The following is a 27,355-nucleotide window of genomic DNA, read 5'->3' as shown; positions in this document are numbered from 1 at the left end:
TGGGAGCTCCTAAAAATCAAACACTTATGCTCATCAAAAGACTTCACCAAAAGAGTCAAAAGACAACCTATACACTGGGAAAAAAAATTTTGGCTATGACAAATATGATCAGCGTCTAATTTCTAAAATCTAGAAGGTACTGCAAAATCTCAACAACAAAAAGACAACCCAATTAAAAAATGGGCAAAGGATATGAACAGGCACTTTGGCAAAGAAGATATTCAGGCACCTAACGGACCTGTGAAGAAATGCTCACGATCATTAGCCGTTAGAGAAATGCAGATCAAAACTACAATGAGATATCATCTCACCCCAACAAGGCTAACACTAATCCAAAAAACACAAATTAATAAATGCTGGAGAGGTTGCCGAGAGACTGGAATACTTATACACTGTTGGTGGGAATGTAAAATGGTACAACCACTTTGGAAATCGATTTGGTGCTTCCTTAAAATGTAGAAATAGAAGTACCACATGATCCAGGTATCCTGCTCCTTGGAATATATCCTAGAGAAATAAGAGCCGTCACATGAATATATATATGCACACCCATGTTCACTGCAGCACTGTTCACAATAGCAAAAAAATGGAAACAACCTAGGTGCCCATCAACAGACGAATGGATAAACAAATTATGGTATATCGATATAATGGAATGCTACGCAACGATAAAGAACAACAATGAAGCTGTGAAACATAACATGGAGGAAGCTGGTGGTCATTATGCTGAGTGAATTTAGTCAGTCACAGAAGGATAAATATTGTATAAGACCACTATTATAAGCACTCAAGAAAAGGTTTAATTACAGAAGAAAAGATACTTTGATGGTTACGAGGGTGGGGAGGTAGGGTAAGGGTTATTTACTAACTAGATAGTAGATAAGAATTATCTTAGGGGAAGGGAAAGACAGCACACACTATAGGGTAAGTCAGCACAACTGGACTAAACCAAAGCTAAGAATTTTTCTGAATACAATCAAACACTTTGAGGGACACAGTAGCAGGGGTAGGTGTCTGGGGACCATGCTTTTGGGGGCATCTAGGTCAATTGGTATAACAAAGCTTATTAAGAAAATGTTCTGCATCCTACTTTGGTGAGTAGCATCTGGGGTCTTAAAAGCTTCCAAGCAGCCATCTAAGATGCATCAATTGGTCCCAGCCACCTGCAGTAAAGGAGAATGAAGAACACCAAAGACACAAGGCAAGTACTAGCCCAAGAGACAGAAAGGGCCACATAAACCATAGACTTCATCAGCCTGAGACCAGAAGAACTAGATGGTGCTCGGCTACCACCAATGACTGCCCTGACAGGGAACACAACAGAGAGTCCCAGATGGAGCAGGAGAAAGGTGGAGTGAAGAACTCAAATTCTAGTAAGAAGACCAGACTTAATGGTCTGAGACTGGAGGAACTGCGGAAAGCATGGCCCTTGGATTGTCTATCGGCCCAGAACTAAAAAAATTTCCAAGGTCAACTCTTCAGACAGGGATTGGACTCGACTGTGGGACATAAACTGATACTCATGGGGAGTGTGTCTCTTAGCTCAAGAAGATACAAGAGACTAAATGGGCGGCTTCTGTCTGAAGGTGATATGGGAAGGCAGAGAGTGTTAGGAGCTGGTTGAATTGACATGGGGAATCAGGGGTGGAGAGGAGAAGTGTGCTGTCACAATATGGGGAGAGCAATTAGAGTCACATAACAATGTATGTATAAATTTTTGTATGGGAAAAAATAAAAAAAAATAAAAAGAAAGCACAAAGACAGAACAAACCAGGTAACTTGATATTATCACAGTTCTGGAGGCAACCTACCCCATGACTTCTATTAATATGGCAACATACATCTCCTTTTTGTCTGAGCCAGCTGAACGGGGTTTTATTTTTCTTCTTGCAGCTGGAGATACACTGACACATAGAATTTCACGTTGGCTTCCTACGTTTTGCTTAGGTGGAAACATTTCTTAGAGGCAACTTATAAAATCTTTTCATAAAGAAAAACTATAATCAGTTATCTCCTTGGTTTGCATATTAGAGCAAAATGTTATTTTAAAAATGCTCAGAATCACACTTTTGGGAACTGGTGTGAACGTTAGGAATATTTTTGTATAATTCAGCTGAGCCAAAATTCACCAATTAACTATTTCAAGGTCCTCATTTTTTAGATAAGGAAACTGAGAGCTACTATCACTAAGAGTATAAAAAAACTACAAATGTTGACCTAAGATGTAATTAAAAAAAAAAAAAATGAAGGCAGATAATCATACTCATTGGCAACAAAAAGGATATTTTCCTGGCAATGTTGTTCCAACTCGGTAATCAGTGTAGCTCTTGCTTGGATGGAAGTTGAAAATAAAAAGAAGATCTGCTCTCTCAAAAGCGATAATCTTATTGCTTTCATGCTTTTCACTCACCAAGCCCTGCAAGAATGAACACAACTATTATATTAAATAATACTAAATGCTGCTATGAGTACTGTTTCCCAAAAGTTGTCTTTCTTAATAGCCTTATTGGTTAGTAAACCAAAATTGAAAATGCCAGAATATATTTTTTGAACAGCATGTTACAATTTCAACATCTCAAACTATAAGCCAACAAGAACCTCACAATTTGCTTAAAAAGCATATAAAAATACTACCAGCCACCTGCCAATATCAAACAAAGCCTAATGAAAGGATTAATGTTGTAGCTTGGATTCTAGGTAAAAACATGGCCCCTGTACTATACATAAAGTTTTTGTGTACATGCGTGTATTAAAACCAGCTGTCTTTGAGTCATCTCCAACCCATGGTGACCCCATGTGTGTCAGAGTAGAACTGTGCTCCAAAGGGTTTTCAATGGCTGATTTGTCAGAAGGAGATCATCAGGCCTTTCTTCCAAGGTACCTCTGGGTAGACTTAAATATCTAACCACTTGGATTCCGTGCATATATTAGAGCTACTTATAAACACATTTTCTTTAAGACCTTTTGTAAAAGTCCTCAGACTAATGAGGTAAGGTACTAAAATCATTTTTCACAATATAGTATAATATTGCTATTATATCTAAATATCTGAAATTTTAGTTATCTTAAAAACTATGTTTTTGCACAACTGTGTCAGATTTAATGACAACCTAAAGTCCACTATAGTGTGTGTGTGTGTGTGTGTTTTGTGCAAGTATCGTGTGTGTCTGTGTATGAAGCCCTGCTGGCACAGGGGTTAAGCACTTGGCTGGTAACCAAAAGGGCAGTTGGCACCCATCAGCTGCACCATGAGAGAAAGATGTGGCAGTCTGCTTCTGTAAAAATTACAGCCTTGGAAACTCTATAGGGCAGTTCTGCTCTGTCCTATAGGGTCACTACAAGTTGGAATCGACTTGAGAGCAACAGGGTTTTATATATATATTCTCTCAGAGAGAGAGAGAGAGAGAGAGAGAGAGAGAGGTCTGAAAATAAATTACAACATCTACAAACTCTTTATTTTATACATAGTGTTTTACAGCTGGCAGTGAGAAGCCTTTGCTTTTTCAACAGCACCCTCTCCCAGCCCCAGTTTAGAGGGGACTTATTTCCATGCATATCAGCATCACCACTCCTGGTAATTTAGAAATCTGAACTAAGGCTCTAGAGTAAACAATGTGCCTTTTGGTATTCAGCATTGTTCCTATTGAAAAGGAACATCATTTTGCTCTCTCTCCTGGAAATAGTATTACTAATAAACGTGATTAGGGCATTCCTGTCATGTACTCAGTCTTCCTGAACATATAAGTACCTTTGTTCAACCATTAAAAAAAATCATACACATCAAAGTAAAAACAGATCAACAGTAATTTCAAACAGCACCGGTATAAAGTAAATGGATTATAACTAACACATACTATATGCTAATTTTTGCAAGGAAAAAAAAAGCCTGTATAAAATTTGTACCTGTTAATTACATTTTCTAAAACTTATTGAAAACTGAGACTTTAATTCCAGAGAAGAGTCGGACTCATAAAAAATACAAAACAGCATGCAGGTATAATGGCATCCTATTGAAATGACAAGTTAGAGACCAGGAAAAGAGAAGGGAGGGGGGAAAAAAGAGAAAGAAATCTACATTTTTCCAAAATAGTTTCTTTATGACAGCATAATTAGTTATATAAAGAAAAACAGTCAAAACAATTAAGATGTTTTCACAGCAATTTCTAAAATGGATTCCGTGCAGCGCTTCTGTCATTTATTTTAGCCAATTGAAATAAAAATTACTAAATTTAAACAACAATAAACTAACCAGGAAGGTAAGTAACACATTATGTTGAAGATTTTCATTATCTATTGGAGAGACTTGGGTGGCATGTTTTGACAACTTTAAGTAAGTTACAAGGCACTACACAGCCAATTAACAGTGCTGTTTAAAAGAGCTACATATAGATGTAAACCGATTGCCATTCTAAGCATGTACAAATTGGTGACTCAAACGTAACTTTCAGAGTAAAGAACTTACCTGTGGAGCTGAAAGCCAACCACGTCTTTCCTCCAATTTATTCATATCCCTGTCAAAGTTATTTAGGAACTTATACCGGAGAAGGTCATCATCAGCTAAATGAAACTGCCTTCTGGCATAATGGTAACTCTCATTGTTTCCCTTCCTTGGGAAGTCTAACCATTCTGGATGTCCAAATTCATTACCTGCATTTAAAAAAAGAAAGAAAGAAAGGAAAGAAGGACAGTAGAAAAGTAGGAAGGAAGGAAGAAAGGAAAGAAGGAAGGAAGAAAGAAGAAGGAAAGAGAGAGGGAGGGAGGAAAGAAAAGAAAAGGTAACTTAGCATTTTTTACTAAGATAATTTAAAAAATATGTTTTAAAAGTCATAACATTTTTAAGATCAGTTTAGCTGACAATTTACTATGGCTGTGCCCTTTGTGTGATGTACGCATGTACGCTCCTGGTTCAGAAACACCATGGTCCGGCACATGGACTCAGAAGCCAGAGTCCAGTTTTGGCTCAGCCACACATTACTTTTTGCATGTTTTGGTTTCCTCAAGCACAAAATGAGGACAACTCTATCTGTCCAACTTATGTCATCTCTGTAATAGTTTCTGAAATCTCTGAGTAATTTCTGAAATCTCTGTTTCTGTAATCTCTGAAATTTGTATAGTGGTTTACAATTTAGGAAGGCTTTGTACGTACATTACTTCTAGATCAAACAGCAATGCTCTGTTATATCCATTTCACAGATGAGAAATCTGGACAGTTAAGGGATTTACCCAACCTCACACACATAACGAGTGGAAAAGTGGTCATTAAAATTTAGTTCTGATTAAACTCCAAGGTTCTTTCCACCCCATCACATTAGCCAAGTGCTTCCTAAACTTCAGGTGCTACAGAAACCCAAGTCATCATTTTTATTATTTATTTCCCTTATTCCCTTCTCAGATCTATTTGTCACCACTACACGTCTATCTTTAATTTCAAGTATGTGTGTGTATGTGCGTGTACAACTGGGATGCTTGGTTGGAAATCTACTAAATATTTTTTCTCAATATAATAATGAGAATAAACTTAAATAAAATAAAAAAATAACAAATACACATTTTTCATTTTGAGAATAAAATTTAGATATTAGTTGTCTTATAGATTGTTTTGTACTATTTTTCCCAAGCTAGATTTTACATTGAGGCTCATTTGTCCCCCTAAAAAATGAAACATGACTTTCCAAAACTGCCTTTCATTTACCACCTTAACTCTGTAATTTGCAAACCCACACAGTTCTCCAATGAGTGTAAAAAGCATCATAACCAACCCAAGTGTGTCCTACTTTAAGAGAAACCAGTAAATTAATATTCTAATAAATAAAAACTAATAAGCAAGGATGGAATTAAAAATGATTTGCTGTAGAGTTGCTTTAAATAGTAAACTCTGATCAGAAACACTGCAATTTACATTTAACTTTCAGGACCATAATCACACACACACACACACACACACACACACACACACAAACAAAACAAAACAAAAACAAAAACAGAAAGACATACAAATATGTCCAGCAGTTTCAGAAAAATCAAAGTGTCGACAAACATTTTGCTTACTTCTAGTATTTCAGTCAAACTGTTAATATTTCTTACGATGTTGTCCACAGTGTGGTAGTGGGAAAGGATGAAATGTTTGACTCGGTGGGCCTACACTTACTTGAAGATGTCTTAAAGTGACACAAGGGACATATGAGTCATGCCGACTTATCAGTCTGGAGCCTGATTAATATCACCTCAAGGTGCATCCACAGCAAAGCTTGCTCAATCAACCATTCAAATGGTAAATTGATGTACCTACAGAATTACAGTTGGAGCATATTCTTTACTGGTAATAAAGGTACTGCTATCTGGGGAAAAGTCTATGTCTAAGTACTACTGGGATTTCAACTAGTGGGGAACTTAGGAGAGACGAGAAATGCCATGAGGTAGCTAAACAAACTGGATCCAGTTGATGCTTCTTGCAGGAGAAGCACTTTTTAATTTTGGTTATGGCCACGGCTCTCTGGCTGACTACAGTATCTACAAGCAATTCCTTTAACCCTCTTTCAGAGGAGAGTGTTACATCATTATCATTATAACCGTCATAATAGAGGTTGCAGCAAATACTTAATGCCTGCTTATTATGTGCCAGGTACTATTATTAGCATTATACATGAATTAACTCCTGCAATCTTCAACAGCCCTATGAGATAGGAAATATAATTGTCTGCAATTTTACAGGTAAGGAAACTGAGACAAAGAACAGTCACACTGTCATCAAATAGCAGGACCTGTTGTGGTGTAATTGATTACTTCTGTGTGGCCTTTCTAGCCATAGTCTTGTAACTCTCACCCAGGTGATTAGGCAGGACTGCGCGATAAGGTAATTATGGCCCACCAAGGGGATTGTTCAGTTTTATCTTAAAAGAGAGTCAATTCCAGAGCAGACAGGAGGATCCTACCACCACCATGGAAGAACAGCCAGGAGCGGAGAGTGCGTCCTTTGGACCCAGGATCCCTGTGCTGAGAAGCTCCTGGAAGCAGACAGAGAGAGAGCAAGCTATAACCCTGAAGACAGTGAGAAGTGGTGGCAGGAGACACCCGGAAACAGAGACTCACCTGCAGAAGATGGTGCAGTGAGCTTCCCAGCCCATGGAGAGAGAAAGCTGAGTGCCTCTGGGGAGAGGCCTAAGGCCAGGGAGAGGTGTGCCTGCAAGCACTGCTGGGAAGAGACTGTCATGATACAAGAAAGGTATCCTGAGTGTTCCTGAGCCTGAATTTTAATTGTTACTTCCTTAATATACCCCTAATCATGAGTATGGTCTGTGAGTTCTGTGTGGCCATTGCAATGAATTATAGAACCCAGCAGAGAAGTAGAGAGTGCTGTGCGAAGGAGGGTTGGTGTCAGAATAGTTGAACATGGTGGAGAGAGGAGGCTTGAGTGGCCTCCACCTCATGGCAGTCAGCCTTGCGCTGTTGATCTTGGTTCTCCTTCCCCTTTGTGGGGTTGGAGGAGGTCAGACACTGCCTCCAACACCATTTTTACACCTGCGAAACCACACAACCTGGTTTAAGAGTCCAGACTCTTACTACTACACCATACTGCTCAGAAGTAAATGCTATGGAAATACAGAACTATGATTGACTGATTTACCATAGGTGGACAGAGTTCCAGGTGAAGGAAATGAATGCACAAATGTATTGGTGTGAAAAAGTGAGATGTTGTGAACAGTTTGGTTTAGGCCCAAAAGGGTTTGTGGTGAGGGAATAAAGCAGGACAGGTAGGATGAGTTTAGATTAACAGAGGTCTCCTATACATGTTACGGACTTTGGACCATATCTGGCAGGCAAAAGGGAACAAATGGTTATTTTTACAAAGGGGAATGAGAAGTTCAGATATGTTTACTATTACCATATCTCTGGTTCAGTGTGGGAAAAGAGACTGGATATAGGGAAAACTGAATGGTAGAAATACTGGTATGGAACCCAGAGTATAAGGCAAGAGATGATAGACACAATGGGAATGGGGAAGAGAATAACTGACTCGAGGGGCATTTCTGAGATGGAAATAACAGGATTGATGACTGAATAACTGAATGGAGGCAGCAAGGAAAAGGAAAGTCTGAAAGAAATTTTGAAGTTTCGAGCATGGGAGACTGAGTAGTGACAGCCTTAACTAAACTATGGGAAAATGGTGACAGAGGAAGTTTGGGAAGAGAAGATAATGAGTTCATTTTCAGGCATGTTAAATTTAAAACTTGAAGGATACACAGGGAGCCAGGATGGATAGAAATAAGGTACTGAAATTCAGAAGAAAATGAGGGATGGGAAGCAAGAGGAATGTGGAAGACCTTTATGAGCAATGGCGGTTACAGCCACGAAAAGAAGAGCTGTTAGAAAAGATAGAGGAGCAATGGTTAGCAGGATGAGAGGAACATAGAAAAGAAAGTATAGAAGGCTAAGAGTTCAGGGAGGTGGTCAGTTATATCAAATGCTTCCAAATAAAATAAGAATGTGCTATATTATCACTCCTTTCGTGTAGGAATCAGATGGTAAAGTGCTCAGCTTCTCAACTTACAGTGTGACCCCAGAATCACCAGGGAAGCTTGTTAAAAATGCTCATCCCATAGTGATTCTGATTAATCAAATCTTGGGTGAGTTCCAGGCAGCAATCTGCATTTCTATCAGCCACCTTGTATTATTCTGAACATAAGTGAACTAAAGATCACACACTGAGAAACACCAACATAGAGATTTGAAGGTTCTTGGACCTATGGGTAAGTAAGGGCAGTTATACATGATACTAGGAACACACATTTCCAAGTCAGACAGAACTGAATTTGAATTCTGATTCGGCATTATGAGTTATGTGAATTTAGGCAATTACATCTCTCTAGTGCTCAGTTTCCTCATCTATAAAATAGTATAATAAGTTCCATAAAGCTCTTATAAGATTGAAATGAGATAATTGATGAGGTTCTTGGCAGATGATCTGCCAACTATAAATTTTCAATGTATGGCAGCTCTAATGTTACCCACTTCTACTTATTACTGATGTTATTCAGAAACGAATGGCCTAGAGGGCAATAGATGGGAGTTATGTGAAAGCTGAAATGTCTACCTCTCACCATTTGGAGGAGACACATAACCACCCCAACTCTGCAGCACACATACAAGTAACCAGGATGAATTAAAAGGACAACTATTCGGCTTTTCTTCACATAAATTTTCACGTATGACCTTATTACTTTCTTTAAAGTGTTGCAATTCTATATTGATACATATAGTCATGTTTTAAAATTGCAAATACATTTTGCAAAACCAAGTATTAATGGACTTTGAATTATCTACTACTTTAGATCTCAAAAGACAGACTTTAATGTGAAAATAATTTTTCCCAAGGCACCCAGATTGACAGGATAAATCAAGTTGCTATGTTAGGTGCCCCTCTTCACCCCCTTCCTTCATTATTCCTCCATATTCAACCTGCAAGGTCTGTAAACAAGCTCTCAAGGGTTATTTATAGTATAACTGAGTGGACTATCTTCCACTTAATATTTTAGGTGCCCCTCTAAAATTAGACTCCTGATTGGGCTGGCACACTACTGTCACTTGAGGACCTCACCATTTCCTAATTTCTTCTCAATCTTCTTGCAAATGTGACCCCAGGTCATAGCTCCTGTTGCTTACCATCTTTTCCCATTGCCACAGGTAGACTAACTAATGAGGTGAAAACATAATAGATTCTTCTCCACTGTAGAGTTTAGCTTGCTCATAATTTTCATCAGTACAAATTTGAAAACTGAACGGTGAGTCCAACCAAAACTTATCAAGTGGTGGTATTAACCCATCTCATAATCTGATTAAAAGCTGAGTATCTGCTCCCCAGAAACACATACTAAAAACACACACACACACACACACAGGATACAGCATCAGAGGGTTCAAGGACACCATTTAAAAACTACCCAACATGCAAATGCATTATCATCTATTTCTAAAATTCTAGCATGGACTTTCGCATACTTATAATCTATAGCATAAATATAGATTGGATAGTAGCACACTTAAATAAATAAGGTAAGGCAATCAAATTATTTAGAAGAGTGTAAGACACGTAGTATGTGCTCCATAAATATTAGCTACGTTATACTGTTCTATTTTTCTTTTGTTTTTATTATATGAGTAATACACTCATAGACACATAATTAAAAAAAATAATTAAATACACACACACACAATATGAAATCTTATCAAATAACCACTGTTTCCCTTTTAGTAAATATTCTATCAGACTATAGATTCATAGCTATATTTCTATATCTATATCAATTATTATATTCAGCTCTACCTATCACTTTTTTTTAGCAAAGATAGACTCATGATGTACTGTTCTTTTTAAATTTTAATATAAGCATTTTCTATGTTAATACATATACATCTCCATGATGGTATTCCACCATGTACATATAATTTTGTTTAATAGATTGCCTAATGTTAGTCATTTTGACTTTTTCCAATATTTCAGTATTATAAAAATGACCAGACTTTTGTATGTATCTACACATTTGTCTGATATTTTTCTGATATAAACTGAGTAAGTAGAATATCTGTTCGAAAGATAAATAGCAAATATGATTTTAAGAGAAAATCCTTCCCAAATTTTGAACATCCCTATTTAAAAAAAAACAAAAAACAAAAAACATGTTCAGTGCATAGAAATTATACTACTTAATGAATATGCTTCAGATTCTACCTTAAAAGTATTTTTTATTCAAATTTATGATTTAATTTTAGTGCTCTCTAAAATATATCAATAGTAAACATCCATATTTCTTTTCAAAAGCATATTTTAAAATGTATTAACTAGTAAAAGGAAAACTCAGTACATGAGGTCAAATTCAGTACTATTAAGTACTTGAAAAAGTATTTAAAAAAATGTTTGGTGACATAATGCAATTTAAGATTTTGTATATATTTTAACCTCTACTCTATTTTCTTTATCCTTTTCAATTATAAGGTAACTACTTCAAAAAACATACAAATAAGCATACTTACATAAAGTGGAATATAAAATTAAATTCCCAATTGAGGGAAAAAAGCTGATTTAAAAAAAATTCAAAATACAATGATGATATTAGAGAAAAATCTATTTGATCTCTATGAGAGACTCATTTAGATTTTCTGGAAATCTTCCCCAGGAGAGGATCCTTTTTAAACTGAATGATATAGAAAGTTGCATACAACAACGAAAGGGATAGGAAAATTACATTAGTGAGGGCAGACAAAACATTCTACAGGGTGGCTTTTGAATGTTATCTCTATTGTAAATGAGCTGACAAGGGGCAGATTAAGTTTAATGTAGACAAACACAACATTGAATTTCGTATTTGGTTAAAACCATAAACACAAGCATAAAATAAATGGAAGCAAATCACAGAAAGACTTTCAAAGTGACCTTGGAATAATAGTGAACCATTTTCAGACTGAAAAGAGAAAACTGGAAAATGCCTGTTAGTATCTCACACTAGCTCACAGCTCACAAACCTAACGAAGAAAAATACTATCATTAAAATACGTTAAGAATGCTCTCCTCAGCTATGGTCTGCAAATCACTTAGGAAATGTGGCAGCAGTTGAGACAGTACAGTGAAATATAGCCACCAAAATGAGCTTATAACTAAGGGATGCTGTATATAAAGATAGATAAGAAATCTGAATTTATTCAGGTGACGGGAAAGAAGGTAATTGATTGGTTTTAGTACAAGTAACTGGATGGAATATGAAAAAAATAATCTGAATCAGCCTTTGAATTAACTAAATAAAGAATATACATACATATATACTTAAATTATATATAAATATGTACATATATGTTATGCATATATATAGATACAAAATATATGTATATATTTCTCAATGAATGGAACAGACATTCATAACCTGGGGTTCATGTATTTCCAGTGATTCCATGATATTTTATACTAAATGTTGTAAGTATGTTCAAATGTGCAATTTTCTGAGAAATGGTGATTTTCTTTAGATTCCCCAGGTGTCTGAGGCTTAAAAAGGTTAAGAACCGCTCCCTGTATTAGAATGCTAGGAAGTGGAAGAAAAGGTCACAAGTAAGGTTTTCTTAGCTGTATAAAAAAGAACAAAAATGGAATCCTAAATTGTAGGCATCATTTTTAAAACCTCTGGCTGGTTTATTCAGCAGATAATTTAAACTAACTTTAGCACATACAGGCACGATTGTGACACTTGAGAACAATACTTCTGAGTCCAAAATATGCACTATAAGTAACCTGGCACTCAATCATTACATTATAATTATGATTAGTAATGTAATATATCTGAAGCCCTAGCAGCACAGTGGTTAAGAACTAGGCTGCTAACCGAAGGTCAGCAGTTCAAATCCACTAGCCGCTCCTTGGAAACCCTATGGGGCAGTTCTACTCTGTCCTCCAGGGTCGCTATGAATCGGAATCGACTCGATAGCAACAGGTTTAATGTAACACATAGAAAGTTACTCATTTCAAAATGAAGGAGCAATATTAATTTTTTGAACTGTCATTTGGGACATTTCGGAAGAAATTTTGTAGGAAAATTCACAATTCATGATTCAATGTAGTAACAGAACTGGGTACTCCCAGAAATGAGAAAGCTGAAAGCCTTGCCTAAACAACTTTAAAACAAAAACAAGGAAGCAGGTGACTAATTGTGCTATAGTTAATTAATGATTCTAGAAAATTCTACTAAGTTCCTTCTCTCCCTTTCCATTTTCTCTGTAAACAGCCCCATTCATGTTTGGTTAATTGTGAAAACCTCTAAGCACACAATTCCTATTGGGATTTCTTTTCCTGTAATTAATTTTTTGCTGTTTGATGTAAAGGTCCAAACTATAAATTGACAAGAAGCCAGCTGGTACAGTGATGAAATTCAAGACAATGCAACTAATGAAAAAGCCCCAGCTCTGTTAGCTGAACATTTTGATTAACAGGTTTGTGAGTTTTGTTTCTCTAAACTGTAATGCATACTAATTTTACCTAGGAATTAATTAAAGTCTATCACAGCCTCCATGCTGTCGATGTTATGTAACTCTTTGTTGATACTAAGTTTATGTATATATGAAGATAAGGTACAGTCCTAATGAAAATAAAAACAAACAAACAAACAAAAAAAACACTTTAATTCCTACTTCTCTTAACTGGACTGAAGACTAACTCTTAAAAAAGGAAGTATCACTTTAAAAAATCAAATGCTTAGGTCTTCCTCAGGTCTTTCAGAGGGTACTCAACTCACCAACGGGTGAAACAGAACATAAAATATTCTGCTAAATCAGAGCCCATGATTTTCCTTTTTAGAGAAATAAATTGCTATCCCCCAGCCCTACTTTGAAACAAATCAATATGGTTATGGGCAGGGACCACATCTGATGTTTCTTTTTCAATCTCCACAGCATGCTCCAGGGCACTGTACCTACAGCAAGGACCCCTTAAGTATTTGTTAAGGTTGGATGTTTCCCTTTGAAATTGTTGACGGTCTAACATCATCCTTTCCCAGGCACAGAAGGAAAATATAATGATCTAATCCAAGAGATGAGATAAATGGTTGCATGCTAGATGTGACAAGCAAAACAAAACTCATAGTGCTACTTGAGATTTAGCTTAAAAATATAGATAGATAGAATTTTCCTAATGCGAAAAAAAATAACAACAATAAAGAAACAAAGCTTTAACGCATACTCCTGTTAACTGTATTGGACTAACTATTTTCAAATCAAATGTTCTGGTTTTTGGGTTGCCCCGTAGAGTCACCTTCATGTATACCCTTCCTTTAAAAGATACAAATTTAAGATTATATTCTGAGATCCTGTGACTGCTATATTGGTCATATGCTCAATTATAACCCAAGATTATAATTTCAATAGCATTCAAGTTTATCCTATGTACCAGATAACATGCTTAACATACACCAGCATGATTCCTGCCCTCATAGAGCTTACAATCTAGTAGTGGGGAAAGAAAGAGAGAGAGAGAATGAATTAAATAATCAGTTAACAAGTTGACACCGAGTTAGTTCTAACTCATGGCAACTCCATCTGTGTCAGAGTAGAACTGTGCTTCATGGGGTTTTCAATGGCTGATTTTTCAGAAGTAGATTGCCAGGTCTTTCTTCTGTGGTGCCTCTAAGTGGACTCAAATCATCAACCTTTCAGTTAGCAGCAAAGTGCCTTAATTGTTTACACCACACAGGGACTCCTAAACAACTACAGAATATATATAAAGTAGTAGGGGAGGAAAGGACAAAATTGTAGCCCCTACGCCACCTATCAAAAGAAAAAAAAAAAGTAAATGCAAAGGCCCTGAGATGACAGCACATCAAATTAAAGGAGGCCTAAAACTATGTCAACACACAGAGGGAGGAGGAAGGGTCAGCTTTAGAAATTAAATCTTAGAATTCTAGAAAATTATCTTGTTAAGAAACAAAAAATCATCTTTTTGTACTAGGCACGCACATGCCTTTATTGCACATACAAGGTGATTGGCTATGGGAATGGGAAAAGTTGTTAGGGAAAAACATACAGAGAAGTGTAGCAGAAAAGAGGTATAAGAGGACAAAGCCTGAGGAACATTCATGTTTACTGGTGGGGCAAAGGAAGAGGAACCTGAAAAGGAGCCTAAGAAGGAGAGGCCAGAGAGGTACGAGGAAAAGCATAGGAGGACTGGTGGTGGTAGGAGTGCTTTAAGGAGAAAAGAATGGTCAATGGTAACAAGTGTTAACAGGAGTTCAATTTGAGTTAAAACTGAGTACTACAATAGACTGAGTAACAGGTGAAAACACTGATGAACAGAGAGAAAGCAATGGCAATGGAGTCTGAGGGTAGAAGCCACATAATTTAAAGCCTATCATGAGTAATTAGTGATTTATTTTTTCTGTTTATTCTAAAATATTTGGACAAGTAGAGTTTAGTTATGTATGTGAGAGAAAATGGCCATCCTTAACCATAAGCTTAATATTCATAAATTTTTAAATTCTGAGGTATTTGATGACATATACATTCAACCCCTTTTAATACACACGTTAAAAAAAGAGAGAGATTAGTATAGTATTAGGTTTCCTTAAAATTCCTTTAACAAGTTAACAAACTAATACTTTGAGTAAAATACATGATAAACTGATGGCGGGAATGGTGGCCTGAATCAAACTGAATCGAATGCTACACTTGCTTTCTCCTACCATGTAATATACCATAGAGGCTAATTTCCATCCCTCTGATACCGTGAGAGCTGAAAGGGAGCAGGTATGCGGTGCTGGATGTTAGAACTACAGTAGCAGGGCTAGTTGTTACCCTCCTTCTGCTCCTGCTCTCCCCAGTCTTCCTCCTGATAAATTATGCATAAAAAGTCTTGAGGCAATAGCCGAATAAACTATGGTATCTGGAAAACAATCTTCAATGTGATCTTTGCTTGGACTATGGGCAAATCCTTCAATCCTTTTGCTTGTCTGCAATACTAGAATTGCTTTGGGTGGTTGCTGTTAGTTGTTGTAGACTTGGCTCCAACTCACGGCGACCCCTTGTACAACAGGATAAAATGCTGCCTGGTCCTGTGCCATCTTCAAGAGCGTGGGTATGCTCGAGTCCATTGTTGCAGACACTGTGTATTTTGAGTTTCATGAGTCGGAATTTGCTTGATGGCAACTAACAATGACAACAATATCCAATTTAAAGGGCTTGTCTTCCAGCACTACATTGGACAATATTCTGTTGTGACCCATGGGGTTTTCACTGGCTAACTTTCGGAAGTAGATTGCCAGGCTTTGGGTGGTGAATTCTCATAAACAAGGCACAGAATAGCAGACGAAGCAAATGCTTAGGTCAAGTGTTTTGATAAAAAGGTTGACAAAACAAACAAACAAAAATAAACAAACACTCTTAGTAACAATACCCATAAGTATAAAAGCAGATCAGCTTTTTACCACATATAGATATTGTGGAACAAATCTTGTGGAACACCCTGATCAACTAGTCTTGTTTTTAATATTAAAGAATTAGTATTATCGTATAAATATATTAATACATATATAAAAATGCATATGTTTTTATATAAATCAAGAAAATGGGAGAACACTTGAAATAAATGAAATCTAATGAGTTCTGAACAATATTAAAATAATAGTCATTTCTTGAGATCCTACTGTACATTAATTCTGTTAGGATTTTAGCAGTTATTTTAAATAATCTTCACAACAATCCTTCAATATGCAAGAGAACATTACTCGCATTTTCAGATAATAGATTAGAAGGTAATGTAACTTACTAAGGTCATACAGCTATAAAGTAGCAAGGTCAGTATTCAAACTTAGATCTGTCTGCGTTCTTTCCATTGTATCCTCTCTAAGTACTAGATTCGAACATTATCTGGAAACCTATTACGAATGTACAGGGGAGTAGTGAAGATCATGAAAAAGATGTGTAGGAGCCTATTTCCAATTTCACTATCAAGTGTACAAATAAAGTGTACTTATTACTGACCTGTGCTACCTTTGTACCTTGCATGTCCTGCTACTGCTGCTGCTATTACTCCATGTCATAGCCGTGTAGTGTCCTTGAAACTTTCCTTAACTCCTGCATGAAGGCTTTGATGCTCCCTTTTGTGCTCCCGCTTGCAAGTGAATATACAATTTTATATAAACGCAATTATTTAAATATTGCAATGATTTTTTTTGTCTGTCTAGTAAACCGGTGACAAATATCCTATATTTTTATTTCTCTTTACATCAGGCACATACCTACTATAACCTCAATTTATCAAATACATGTTGAAAGAAAAAAAAAATGAAGGCAGGCATGTCTGCTTGCCTTATAGGCTACCCATTCCTCACAGACAGGGTATGTCTTACTCTTTGAATTCCCAGTTCAAAGCACAGGGACTGAGATAAAGAAAATGTGCAACAAATGTTTCTTGAATGATTGCAAAGTGCTATGTGGTGTAGAGGAGATGGACAAAGATGGCAGCATGCTGGGGAGAGGAAGATGTAGATCAGAAGAGAGCAGATAAAGCACTCCAGTTCTCTATTCCTCAGAGTCCAGGATGTCTCCAAGTGTGCTAGCCTTTTCTGAGTGCCATACCAATATAAGAGGTGGAATTTCAAATGGTTCATGTTGCTGTGTATATTTTTACCTACATGCCATTTTTGGCAGTTTTGATTTAAAATAAGTAATAAAAGTATAACAAAACCATGGATAAAAATATGAAAGTTTTACATGTGAATAATACACCAACTAAAAGACTCTGCATCTTTTAAGATGATAGAAAACAAGTCAGAAAATACTGGAATTTTGTTTTAAAGAATATATTGGCTAATTAAAAATTTCATTACGCACACATATTGTTTTGTGGGTACTGTATCTTTAACTTCAGACTCGAAAGTTTAGTCATGGAGTGAGGTTGCGCTATTTTCTTCCTATTATTTGTCTATAATTAGGATATGCTAGAAGCTGGGGTGGCACAAGCAGCTTCCTATTGACTGCTTACCTAAAGGTTGGCTGTTTGAACCCACCCAGTGGCTCTGCTGAATCAAAGACCTGGTAATCTGCCCCCATAAAGATTACAGCCAAGAAAACTGTATGGAGCAGGTCTACTCTGTAACACATGGGATCACCATGAGTCGGGGGCCACAGCAGCTAACAACAACTACCCCTAGGCTGGGGGCAGTGCTGGTTCAGTGGCAGAATTCTCATCTTCCATGTAGGAGACCCAGGTTCAATTCCCAGCCAATGTACCTCATACACACCCGTCACCTGTCAGTGGAGGCTTGCATGTTTCGATGATGCTAAACAGGTTTCAGTGAAGCTTCTAGACTAAGATGGACTAGGCAGAATGGCCTGGTGATTTACTTTCAAAAATCAGCTAATGGAAACCCTATGGATCACAATGGTCTGATGCACAGACAATCATAAAGATGGCGCAGGACTGGGCTGAGTTTCCCTCCACAGCACACAGAGTTGCCAGGAGTCGGGGGCTGATTTAACGGAAGTTAACAACAACGACAACCAGGCTGGATTCAGACCCTTGTGGTTACAACAAACCACACAGTAATAGAGATTAACAAACTTACTTCATTAATTGTTCTTTAACAGTTAAGCACAGACATAAAAACGAAGTACATAAAATTCAAAAGAAAATATTCTCTTAAATACACTATACTCCGTAACAAACATGAGTTTAATAGAATCCTAGTATCATTTCCAGGCTAGTTTTTCTGTAAGATTCCAAGATTCTTTCAAGGCACAGCTTACTGCATCTTTTCTAGGTTTCAATCCCCCACAGCCTCTCTCCTGTAGTCAGTAACTCTAACTCCCCTAGTAGGAAGATTTAACTGCTTGCTTATAACCTAAATCTAAGAACCATTATCAGTTTCCCTTTGGTTGATGCTTCCGTTGCTCCAAGTTCCTGCCAATAGCTAGTTAGCCTTGTCTGCCTTCCTGCTGTCAGCTCTTACTTCCTCTCAGGCCACCGATGCCAAAGAAATGAGAAAAAAGTTCCATATCAGCATGATGGCGTGCAGGAAACACTATGAACATCTTCCCCCAATCAGAAGAAAGATTCTCAGCATTTGTCCTCACTTGCTTCAGTTGTCTCCCTTTGCTCTGGGTAATACTGATTTTGGCTTTAAAATAATGTGACTACAAAGTTATTAAATGGCCCATCAAGTGGCTTTGAAGGAAATTAAAAGGGAGGTTCAATATCACATAAACAATCTTAGTGTCCTTAAAATAATGCCATTCAAAGTAGTATACAAAAATCTCGTAGGGAGGTCTGACATAATCACCTTAACCACCACCACCACCTTCCATACGAGTAAACCATAAAGTATTCCACACAGCTAAACCATTCTCTACACTTCCATAAAGGAAAAAATTCTAAATTAGGGAAATAGTTGGGCAAAAACAACAACGTAGAATTGAGCGGTAGAAATAGTAATTTAACTCGTACCTATTTTGTTTAATTTTTATTGTATCTAACCATTTTATTACTTGAACTATGCCATCTAGAAATCCTCATCTTCACTATTTGTACCTATGAGTAAACATCCTTTGCTATCCTTTGAGCTGTATGTCCCTCTACGCAAAACTTAAGGAGCCGTGGCAGCCCAGTGGTTAAGCACTTGGCAGCTAACCGAAAGGTCAACAGTTTGAATCCACCAGTCGCTATGAGGGAGAAAGATGTGATGGTCTGCTTCTGTAAAGATTTACAACCTTGGAAACCCTATGGGGCAGTTCTACTCTGTTCTATAGGGTCACTAGGAGTCAGAACCAACTGGATGGCAAGGGGTTATACAAATCTTGCTTCAATCAAACCAGATGCCAAATAGTAATTTGATTATGACTATGCTTTTCTGCTTCTACATGTTCTTTATGGTTAGTTCCTTGAATTGTAATGCCTGCATTTGCCTCCAGAAACCCTATCCATTCTTCAACAACCAGCTTAAATGTCACCTCCTGTGTCAGAGATATTCTCCCTTTTGTCAGTCAGAGAAAGTTGGTATTTTAGCTGGAAAAATTGCTTTCTATAAAATGGACACTTCCTAATTTCCCTTTATGACCACCTGTTTAAGTTTTGTCCAATGATATATAAGCAGAATTGTTATGTGGGACTTGGTGAAAATTCTTTTAAAGGGAGCTGACTCAAATGGCTGACAGTCATTTTTTGCCCCACCTCTTTCTGCTTGCTATAAAGAATCTGGCCTACTGGCTAGTGCTCCAACAGCCATCATGGATCATGAGGTGACCTTGAGTTTGAAGAAACATTCTAGGATAGTAATGCAAAAAAAAAATAGAAAAGGCTTGAGTTCTGGTGTGGATCTGCCATATCAGTCCTGAACTACCTTTACAGGGTGAAACATCAAGGTCTATCTTGTGTAATTACTGCCATTTTCAGTTCTCTGTTATATGAAGTCTGACTTTAGCTTTACTGAAACTCTGCCTGCCCTACATAGTCCAGAGTAAAGTGCCATGACCCTCTCTCAGCACAATTTTTATCACACGCATAGTACATGACATGTTGCCTTATATTAAACCCAAAACCAAACCTGTTGCTGTGGAGTTGATTCCCACTCACAGTGACCCTACAGGACAGCGTAGAACTGCCCCATAGGATTTCCAAGGAGTGATTAGTGGATTCAAACTGCTGACCTTCAGGTTAGCAGCCGTAGCTCTTAATCACTACGCCACTAGGGCTCCTGCCTTATACTAGAGATATTATACTTCTTATCTTTTTCAAATCAATGGTCAGTTCCTTGTTTTGTAGTCTTCACTTTGTATAGTGAAATGTTTTATACATGTAGTACACAATTAAGTGAATTGAACACCACTGGACTAAGAAGCCTAAGAGTATGACAAATATCCTAGTAAACATACATTCTTCAAGTTAGAAACTATCTGTACAGTATGAAGGGAAACTTAATATTAAATATGCTATTATCATGGAATAATATCTTAAATATTTCCTTAATCTGAAATGTACAAAACATATTACTTATATTTTAAACCATATAAAAAATGTTTTTAGAAATAAATACAATACCTGCCCAAAGAGGAAAGAAATATCCAAGAGATTCTAATTACACAAAAATGGTTAAAGTAAGCAACCAGAATTATTGCACAATAGTTATCTGGGTTCCTCACAAACTAGTATATGAATGTATAAAACAACTTTGTTGAAGTTTTCCCCAAACTTCTCCAAACTCTACAAACAAACATTAAATCTGTCATGTATTTGGGGGAAAAAAAGAAACTTTTAACATTCCAAATGACAGATGTCAAGACTCATGAATATCTAACTATTCATTACTTTGCAGACATTCTAGACTCCTATCTAGGAATATATACATACTTACTTTAATGTTATCCTTGAGAGCCATTTGAAAAATAGGAATAATGGGAGCAAAAGATAGAAATGTATCAAGAAGGTAAACTCTCTTTAATTGACTTACATAACTACAAATGCTATTGTATAGTTTTATGGTCCCAAATATTTTTTTGATTATGAATTTATCAAGAAAGTAAACCCTCTTTAAGGGTCCCTGATAGAGCAGTAGAAGGATGGAATGCAGAACTCAAATTCTAGTAAGAAGGCCAGACTTAATGGTCTGACTGAGAATGGAGGCACCCCAGAAAGCATGGCCCCTGGACTCTCTATCAGCCCAGAACTAAAACAATTTCTGAGGCCAACTCTTCAGACAGGGATTGGACTAGGCTGTGGGACATAAAGTGATACTCATGAAGAATGTGCCTCTTAGACAAGTAGATACAAGAGACCAAAGCGGCAGCTTCTGTCCAGAGGTGAGATGGGAAGGCAGAGAGAGTTAGGAGCTGGTTGAATGTTCATGGGGAATCAGGGGCAGAGGGGAGGAGTGTGCTGTCGCAGAATGGGGTGAGCAGTTGGGGTCTCATAACAATGTATGTTAAAAAAGAAAAATTTGTATGGTAGACTAACTTGAAATAATAAAATTCATTTAGTTACAACAATAAAAAAAAAAAAAAGAAAAGAAACCCTCTTTAATTGACTTACATAACTACAAATGCTATTGTATAGTTTTATGGTCCCAAATATTTTTTGACTATAAATTAGTTTGGTCTCCATTACATAAAGATAAACTTATGTCATAAGAATTAGAAAAAATTATGTTATATAGTGGGGAAACATGGGATATGGATAAAAAGGACATGAATTTTAGCCTTAAGCAGTATATATTTTCTTTATTTATAATGTAATAATAACTCATATTTATTGAATACTTATTACATCTAGACGTCATTCCAAATGCTTAACATTATTAAATATTTTAATTCTTATAAACTCAATAAGATAGGTATCATTGTAATAACTATTTTTCAGATGAGGAAGGTAAGGCATAGAAAGGTTAAATAATGTCCCCAAGATGAAACAGCTATGAAGTACAGCATCCAGGATCAGAATCTAGGCAGGCTGACTCTAAACCTGAATTCTCAACAAGTATATTATAAAATCAAACCAAACTCACTGCCATTGTGTCAATTCTGACTCATAGCAACCCTATAGGACAGAGTAGAACTACCCCCATAGGGTTTCTAAGTAGCAGCTGGTGGATTAGAACTGCTGACCTTCTGGTTAGCAGCTGAGCTCTTAACCACTACACTGCCAGGGATCCCTCAAAATGAAAAGTATAAAAATAATTCAAACTTTGCAGGTTGGTTGTACTAAGTAAAATTATGCAAATAAAGGTGCTTTGCAAACTTTGTCTAAACAAATGCAACATACATAGAAATTTATGGGGGAGTGAACAGAGGGAAAGGGGCATGAAGAATAAGGATTCTGTGACTTGGCTATTTACTGAATGTTAAGAACAAGGAAAGGAAGAAGCAATTACAATGACTCTTAGATTTCAATGGTTGGTCACTGGAATACTGATGAAGATCCTAAAACAAAAAAAAACAGCACCAGGATTTGTGAGGAGAATGATCTCTGTTTTGGATGCAGTGACTTGAAGGAGACAGCAAGATAGCCAGGTAGAGATCTTAGGCAGGCAGCTTCAAAATTTATGTTTGTACTAGTAATGAATAAAGGTTGACTTCTGAAATATTGATTTAGGAATTACCTACATGAAAGAGATAGCAAAAGCATAGGAGTAGATGAGCATTCTGAAAAAGAATAGGGAAGAAGAAAAGAGGCCCAGGACAGCACGTGAGGAAATATGCACGTTCTAGGAGAAATAAGATGAAAGAAGTTAGCGAGGGAGACGGGGGAATCACAATTGACAGAACAAAAAAGACAGGAAGGAGAACATAAGGAGAAGTCAAACTGGACCAAGGGATCAAGAGAGTTCAGGGAGTAGGTGCAGAGATCTGAAAGTCAACCAATGACCTTGGAAATAAGACTTTCTGAGTTGTAGAGAGGGTAGCAGGCAACTTGCAAGGTGAATTAAAAAAAACAAAACACCAAACCCATTGTTGTCAATTCGATTCCAACTCATAGTGATCCTAAAGGACAGAGGAGTTTCCAAGGAGTGGCTGGTGGATTCGAACTGCTGACCTTTTGGTTAGCAGCTGTAGCTCTTAACCACTACGCCACCAGGGTTTCCATGCAAGATGAATAGGGTATGGGAAATCAAAGTTAGCACACACAACTACATAGTGAAGTTTGGCAAAGAAGAGGGAAAATGTCAAATAGTAATTAGCTTTACAGGTTAGTAACTGCCGAAAAAATCAAATCTCACTTCTCTGGCACCAAATACATGTTGATCAATTCAAATCAATCTATTATCAGTTGGGTTGCCCTCTATTCTACTTCTGTTTTGACACCAGCTGCACGTGCAGCATTTCTTCCTCTGAATCTAACCACCTGGAGCTCAGTCAGACCTCACAAGTTAAAGGACAGTCCTCCAGACAGCCAAGTCTGCCCAAGACTTCAGATGACAGTTACAGGCTTGGGAATCCCCACACCCTCACTTCTGACCTGTTGGCTACAAATTGGGGTTTTTCCCACTATCCCTTCTGGATGCCAGCCATAAGCTCAGTAGCCCCCAGGGCTCTCCTCTTCTGATCTGCTGGTTCCCACAACTATTTCGGGTTCCGTTATTTCCTACAATGACTCTGTCAGAAAGAGAGATTGACAGCATATATCTGGCTTTGATTTTGGGCTTTTCTTACTTATGAAACCAAATATTCACTTTAAAGAAATTCCTGACGAAAATTAATCCACCAGCAGCTTTCTCTTACCCATAGTTGCAAATCCTTTCTTTCCTGTTTGAAGTCAGACTTACTGAATCTGAATTTCAGAAGATACGGCTGAGTGGAGGGGCAGAGACCATCTTGTGACCAGATATCAGTTAATCTCTGTTAAAGGGGGAGGGCAGGGTCCAATCAATCATGTTAAGATTAAACCTATTGCCTTGGAGTCAATTCCAACTCAAGTGACCCTATAGAACAGAACTGCCCCATAGGGTTTCTAAGGAGGGACTGGCAGACAAAACTGCTGACCTTTTGGTTAGCAGCCAAGCTTTTAACCATTGTGCCATCAGGGTTCCATGTTAAGATTAGTCAGTGGTTAATCTTCTATATTTCTCCTTCCTCTTTATAAGACATTGTATCTTGCTTCTTGGAGCCATTTGTTTTCTCTGGAATCAAAATTGTCTCCTTATATGCATAAAGAATAACAGCTCAGAATAAACCTCATGTTTAAATTTGTTGAGTTTAATTATTTTTAACAACTCAAAGAACCAATGGAAAGCACTATACTTATAATAATTTTATTATAGCAAAAAGGATACAAATGAAGAGGCACATAAAAAGAGGTCTGCGAGGCTTACCTTCTCGCGTGCATCAAAGTCTTTTACCAACCAGAAAGCCCGTGAAGCTTCCCTGTCCAAGGCTTTCATTAGGACCTCATTACATACCTGTGATTGATTGAAACATGCCCCTTCTGCCCCCAGGGTCAGCTGATATCACTAGGTGGTCTTTCTGGCCTGGCTAGTTCCCACCTAAGTCACTTCATTAGCATAAACCCTCTGATGTGGTTTGGAGGTCTCATCAAATATACTTCAATCACTGGGAAATTCCAAAATTTTAGAGGTTATCTCTCAGGAACCAAGGACAAAGACCAACTTATTTCGGTGAAGTTAAATTCTTTACCCTGCAATAAGCTACTTGTTAATTTTTGAACTGCACATTTTTAAGGCATGCATTAAAATTTTGATAGCTTCTCAAATTCATTTCCTAGTTATTTTATTAGAATTATCAAATAAATAAAATAAACGTGTATTGAAATCCTAGTGAAAAGAACCATCTTAGGTTCAATGGTTACTGTTGATATTTGCATATTTTAGCCACACTACAAAAGGAGAAATTTATTATTTAATTAAAAAACAAAAGCATCTTAGGTATTGCAAATGTATATCATCTAGTTGCAGAGGAAACACTGCTTGGTATATAATATCTGCTGCTTTAAGGATTAGAAAACAGCAATTTTCCTGTTAACTATTAAATTCCTGTTACCTGCAAAATTCAAAAATCTAAGTTTTCTATCTGTAAGTCATAATAATTATATCTGCCTCTTTCAATTAATCTTAACAAGACAAAAAAGATACCACTTATGAAAATATTCTCAACTCATAACGAGACAAGTATTTTGAATTCCCAAGGTTATATAGATAGAAACAGATTTCAGGAAACAAAACTGTTTATACAAATAAATTTCTATTTATTACATTTTACTATGTATAATGATTACATCAATTTCTTTGCCAAGATAACAATTTCAAAATATATACACAGCAAAGACTACAGCGCTTTAGACATCTATCCAATTCAAACCTGTGACCTTGAAGTCAACTGATTAAAACCGAACAGATCTCCTTGTCTTTTATGCAAAAAAGAATTGGTGCTGTAGGAAGGAAAATTAGAATTTAAGAGTATTAGCTCTTTATCTTTAACTGTCTGGCCTTTGATGTTATATTTGCCCAGGCAACTCTTGCCCTCATTTAGTCAGGGGCAGCATACATTGGCAAGGGAAGGAGAAAAAAGGAAAGAAGAACAAAGGAATTAAGTTGGAAGTAGGCTAGTGGTCATTGAAGAATTTTTTTTTTCCACTTTCAGAACAGTAAGACTTCAATCTTTTAATTTTTAGATACTTGAGAAATATTTTCAAGAGAATAAAATCTCTCTTGTTAATACCACTGTAAGGAAGAATATGAGGGCAAAGTCTGTGTTCTTAAACGCTGAAACAGTTACGTCGGAATGGCGAAGCTAGGACAAAAATCTTACCCTTCTGCCTGAAAATTAGAATCTACAGAGCAAACCAGAGAACTAAAGCAAATATATTTGAGAGACTCTCTTGAGATAAAAAAATCTAGTGGGCAATACTTGAGTAGAAGGCCCAGAAGTAACGATGAATTATGCGGTGTTTCTCAACCTTTATTGCCCCAACCTCCTAGAGTCTTTTTAGGATTTTTTTTTTCCTAATCACCTCTACCCCATGAAATTTTAATACTACAGATAGACCGCATAACTGTTTATGTACTATCACCCTTGGGAGGGCCACAAACCATTGTAACATTTAAGCATTTTTTAATCCTCCCTTAATCAATTTTCATCCCCACTGGGAGTGATATCACTTCCATAGAGAATGCATAAACAAAGCACAAAACCATGAAGATAGCTACATTGCTGGAAACGGGTGCGCTCACTCTGCTCTATGTGCGCTCTGCTAGCATGAGATGGTCAAGGACTTGTTTGATTACACCTCTTCAAAGAGAATATAAACAGAACCTACCTGACCTGTTCCATGTAATCACTGCCTCTTGATTTTATTCCTTTCAAGCTCCCATTTGGAGCAATATGGTCAAAACTATTAGAAAAGTCTACTCAAAATTATTGGAATTGGCTAACATAACAGCAGCTTTCCAAGCAAAAGAACATGTCCAACTATTTTTATTTTTCTAATAGTTATTTGGCCTCATTCATAGTACAGTTCATACACACAGGATTTAAAAATCTCCTAACTAAATTAAAGAGAATGCAAGAGTGAGAGATCCCTATTAGTTCACATAGCTTTCAGAAGACTCTTGCTATAATAAATAAAATGCCTTTTAAAAGGTCAATAAATGCATTTTTCAAAATGTACCAGGGTTATGAATGTTTATTTGTTCAACATGTCGTAATTAAGTTCCTGTGTTATACCACTATTTCAAAGTGTATAAAAACCCTTTACCGTCGAGTCGATTCCAACTCATAACAAGTCTATAGATAGGCATAAAATAAACTGATCTTTAAAAAAAAATTTTAAGTGCACAGCATTTTTACAGTATAATAAAGAAAAAGTAAAGGAAATACAAAATATGGAGTGAATTATAATATGTAAAAATTATCTTTTTAACCACATAAAATAATTAATATTTCTTATTAAGTAGAGGTAACATAAAGGAATAATCCAAGATATCTGGGTGTCTTCTTGTTTGTAGAAAGATGTTAGTAAAGTTGACTGCTGTGTGTGAAGGAGAGACTATAAAAATAGTTCAGTATAACAATTTCATAAGTTATTTGCTCACATTATCAATTTGTTATCAAGTATACCATGACTCTTTAACTCGTGATTCATAAAATGAAAGCCTACTGCATAAATGATTAAAGGACTGAAAATACATGGATTATCTAGTTTCAAACTTTTATTTTTGTCATCTCATTATCTTTTCATTAAACATTTTAAAGTGGTACCTCTGAATGATGATGGGTTGTGTATGTGCTGGTGGAGCTCAAATACCTATCACATTTGTTTTTATTAACAGTAATTCGTGAGAGTTTTCCTCTGAATGACGATGGGTTGTGTATGTGCTGGTGAAGCTCA

At 36.7% G+C, this 27,355-nt stretch overlaps 1 protein-coding gene across 1 annotated transcript in view; it reads right to left on the bottom strand.

The window, feature by feature from the left end:
- The window catches only part of GBE1 (1,4-alpha-glucan branching enzyme 1), a 311,336-nt gene that overhangs the window by 38,982 nt on the left and 244,999 nt on the right, over nucleotides 1–27,355 (bottom strand). Inside the window, exons 13-14 of the mRNA XM_023726637.1 lie at nucleotides 4,463–4,647; nucleotides 2,286–2,416 (exon numbers count right to left, since the gene is read on the bottom strand). Of these exons, the coding sequence (XP_023582405.1) occupies nucleotides 2,286–2,416; nucleotides 4,463–4,647 (316 nt within the window). The remainder of the gene's footprint in view (nucleotides 1–2,285; nucleotides 2,417–4,462; nucleotides 4,648–27,355) is intronic.

The sequence above is a fragment of the Trichechus manatus genome, unplaced genomic scaffold (assembly GCF_000243295.1).
Source record: "Trichechus manatus latirostris isolate Lorelei unplaced genomic scaffold, TriManLat1.0 scaffold00012, whole genome shotgun sequence".
Lineage (NCBI taxonomy): Eukaryota > Metazoa > Chordata > Mammalia > Sirenia > Trichechidae > Trichechus > Trichechus manatus.
This window is presented reverse-complemented; position numbering and strand designations above follow the sequence as displayed.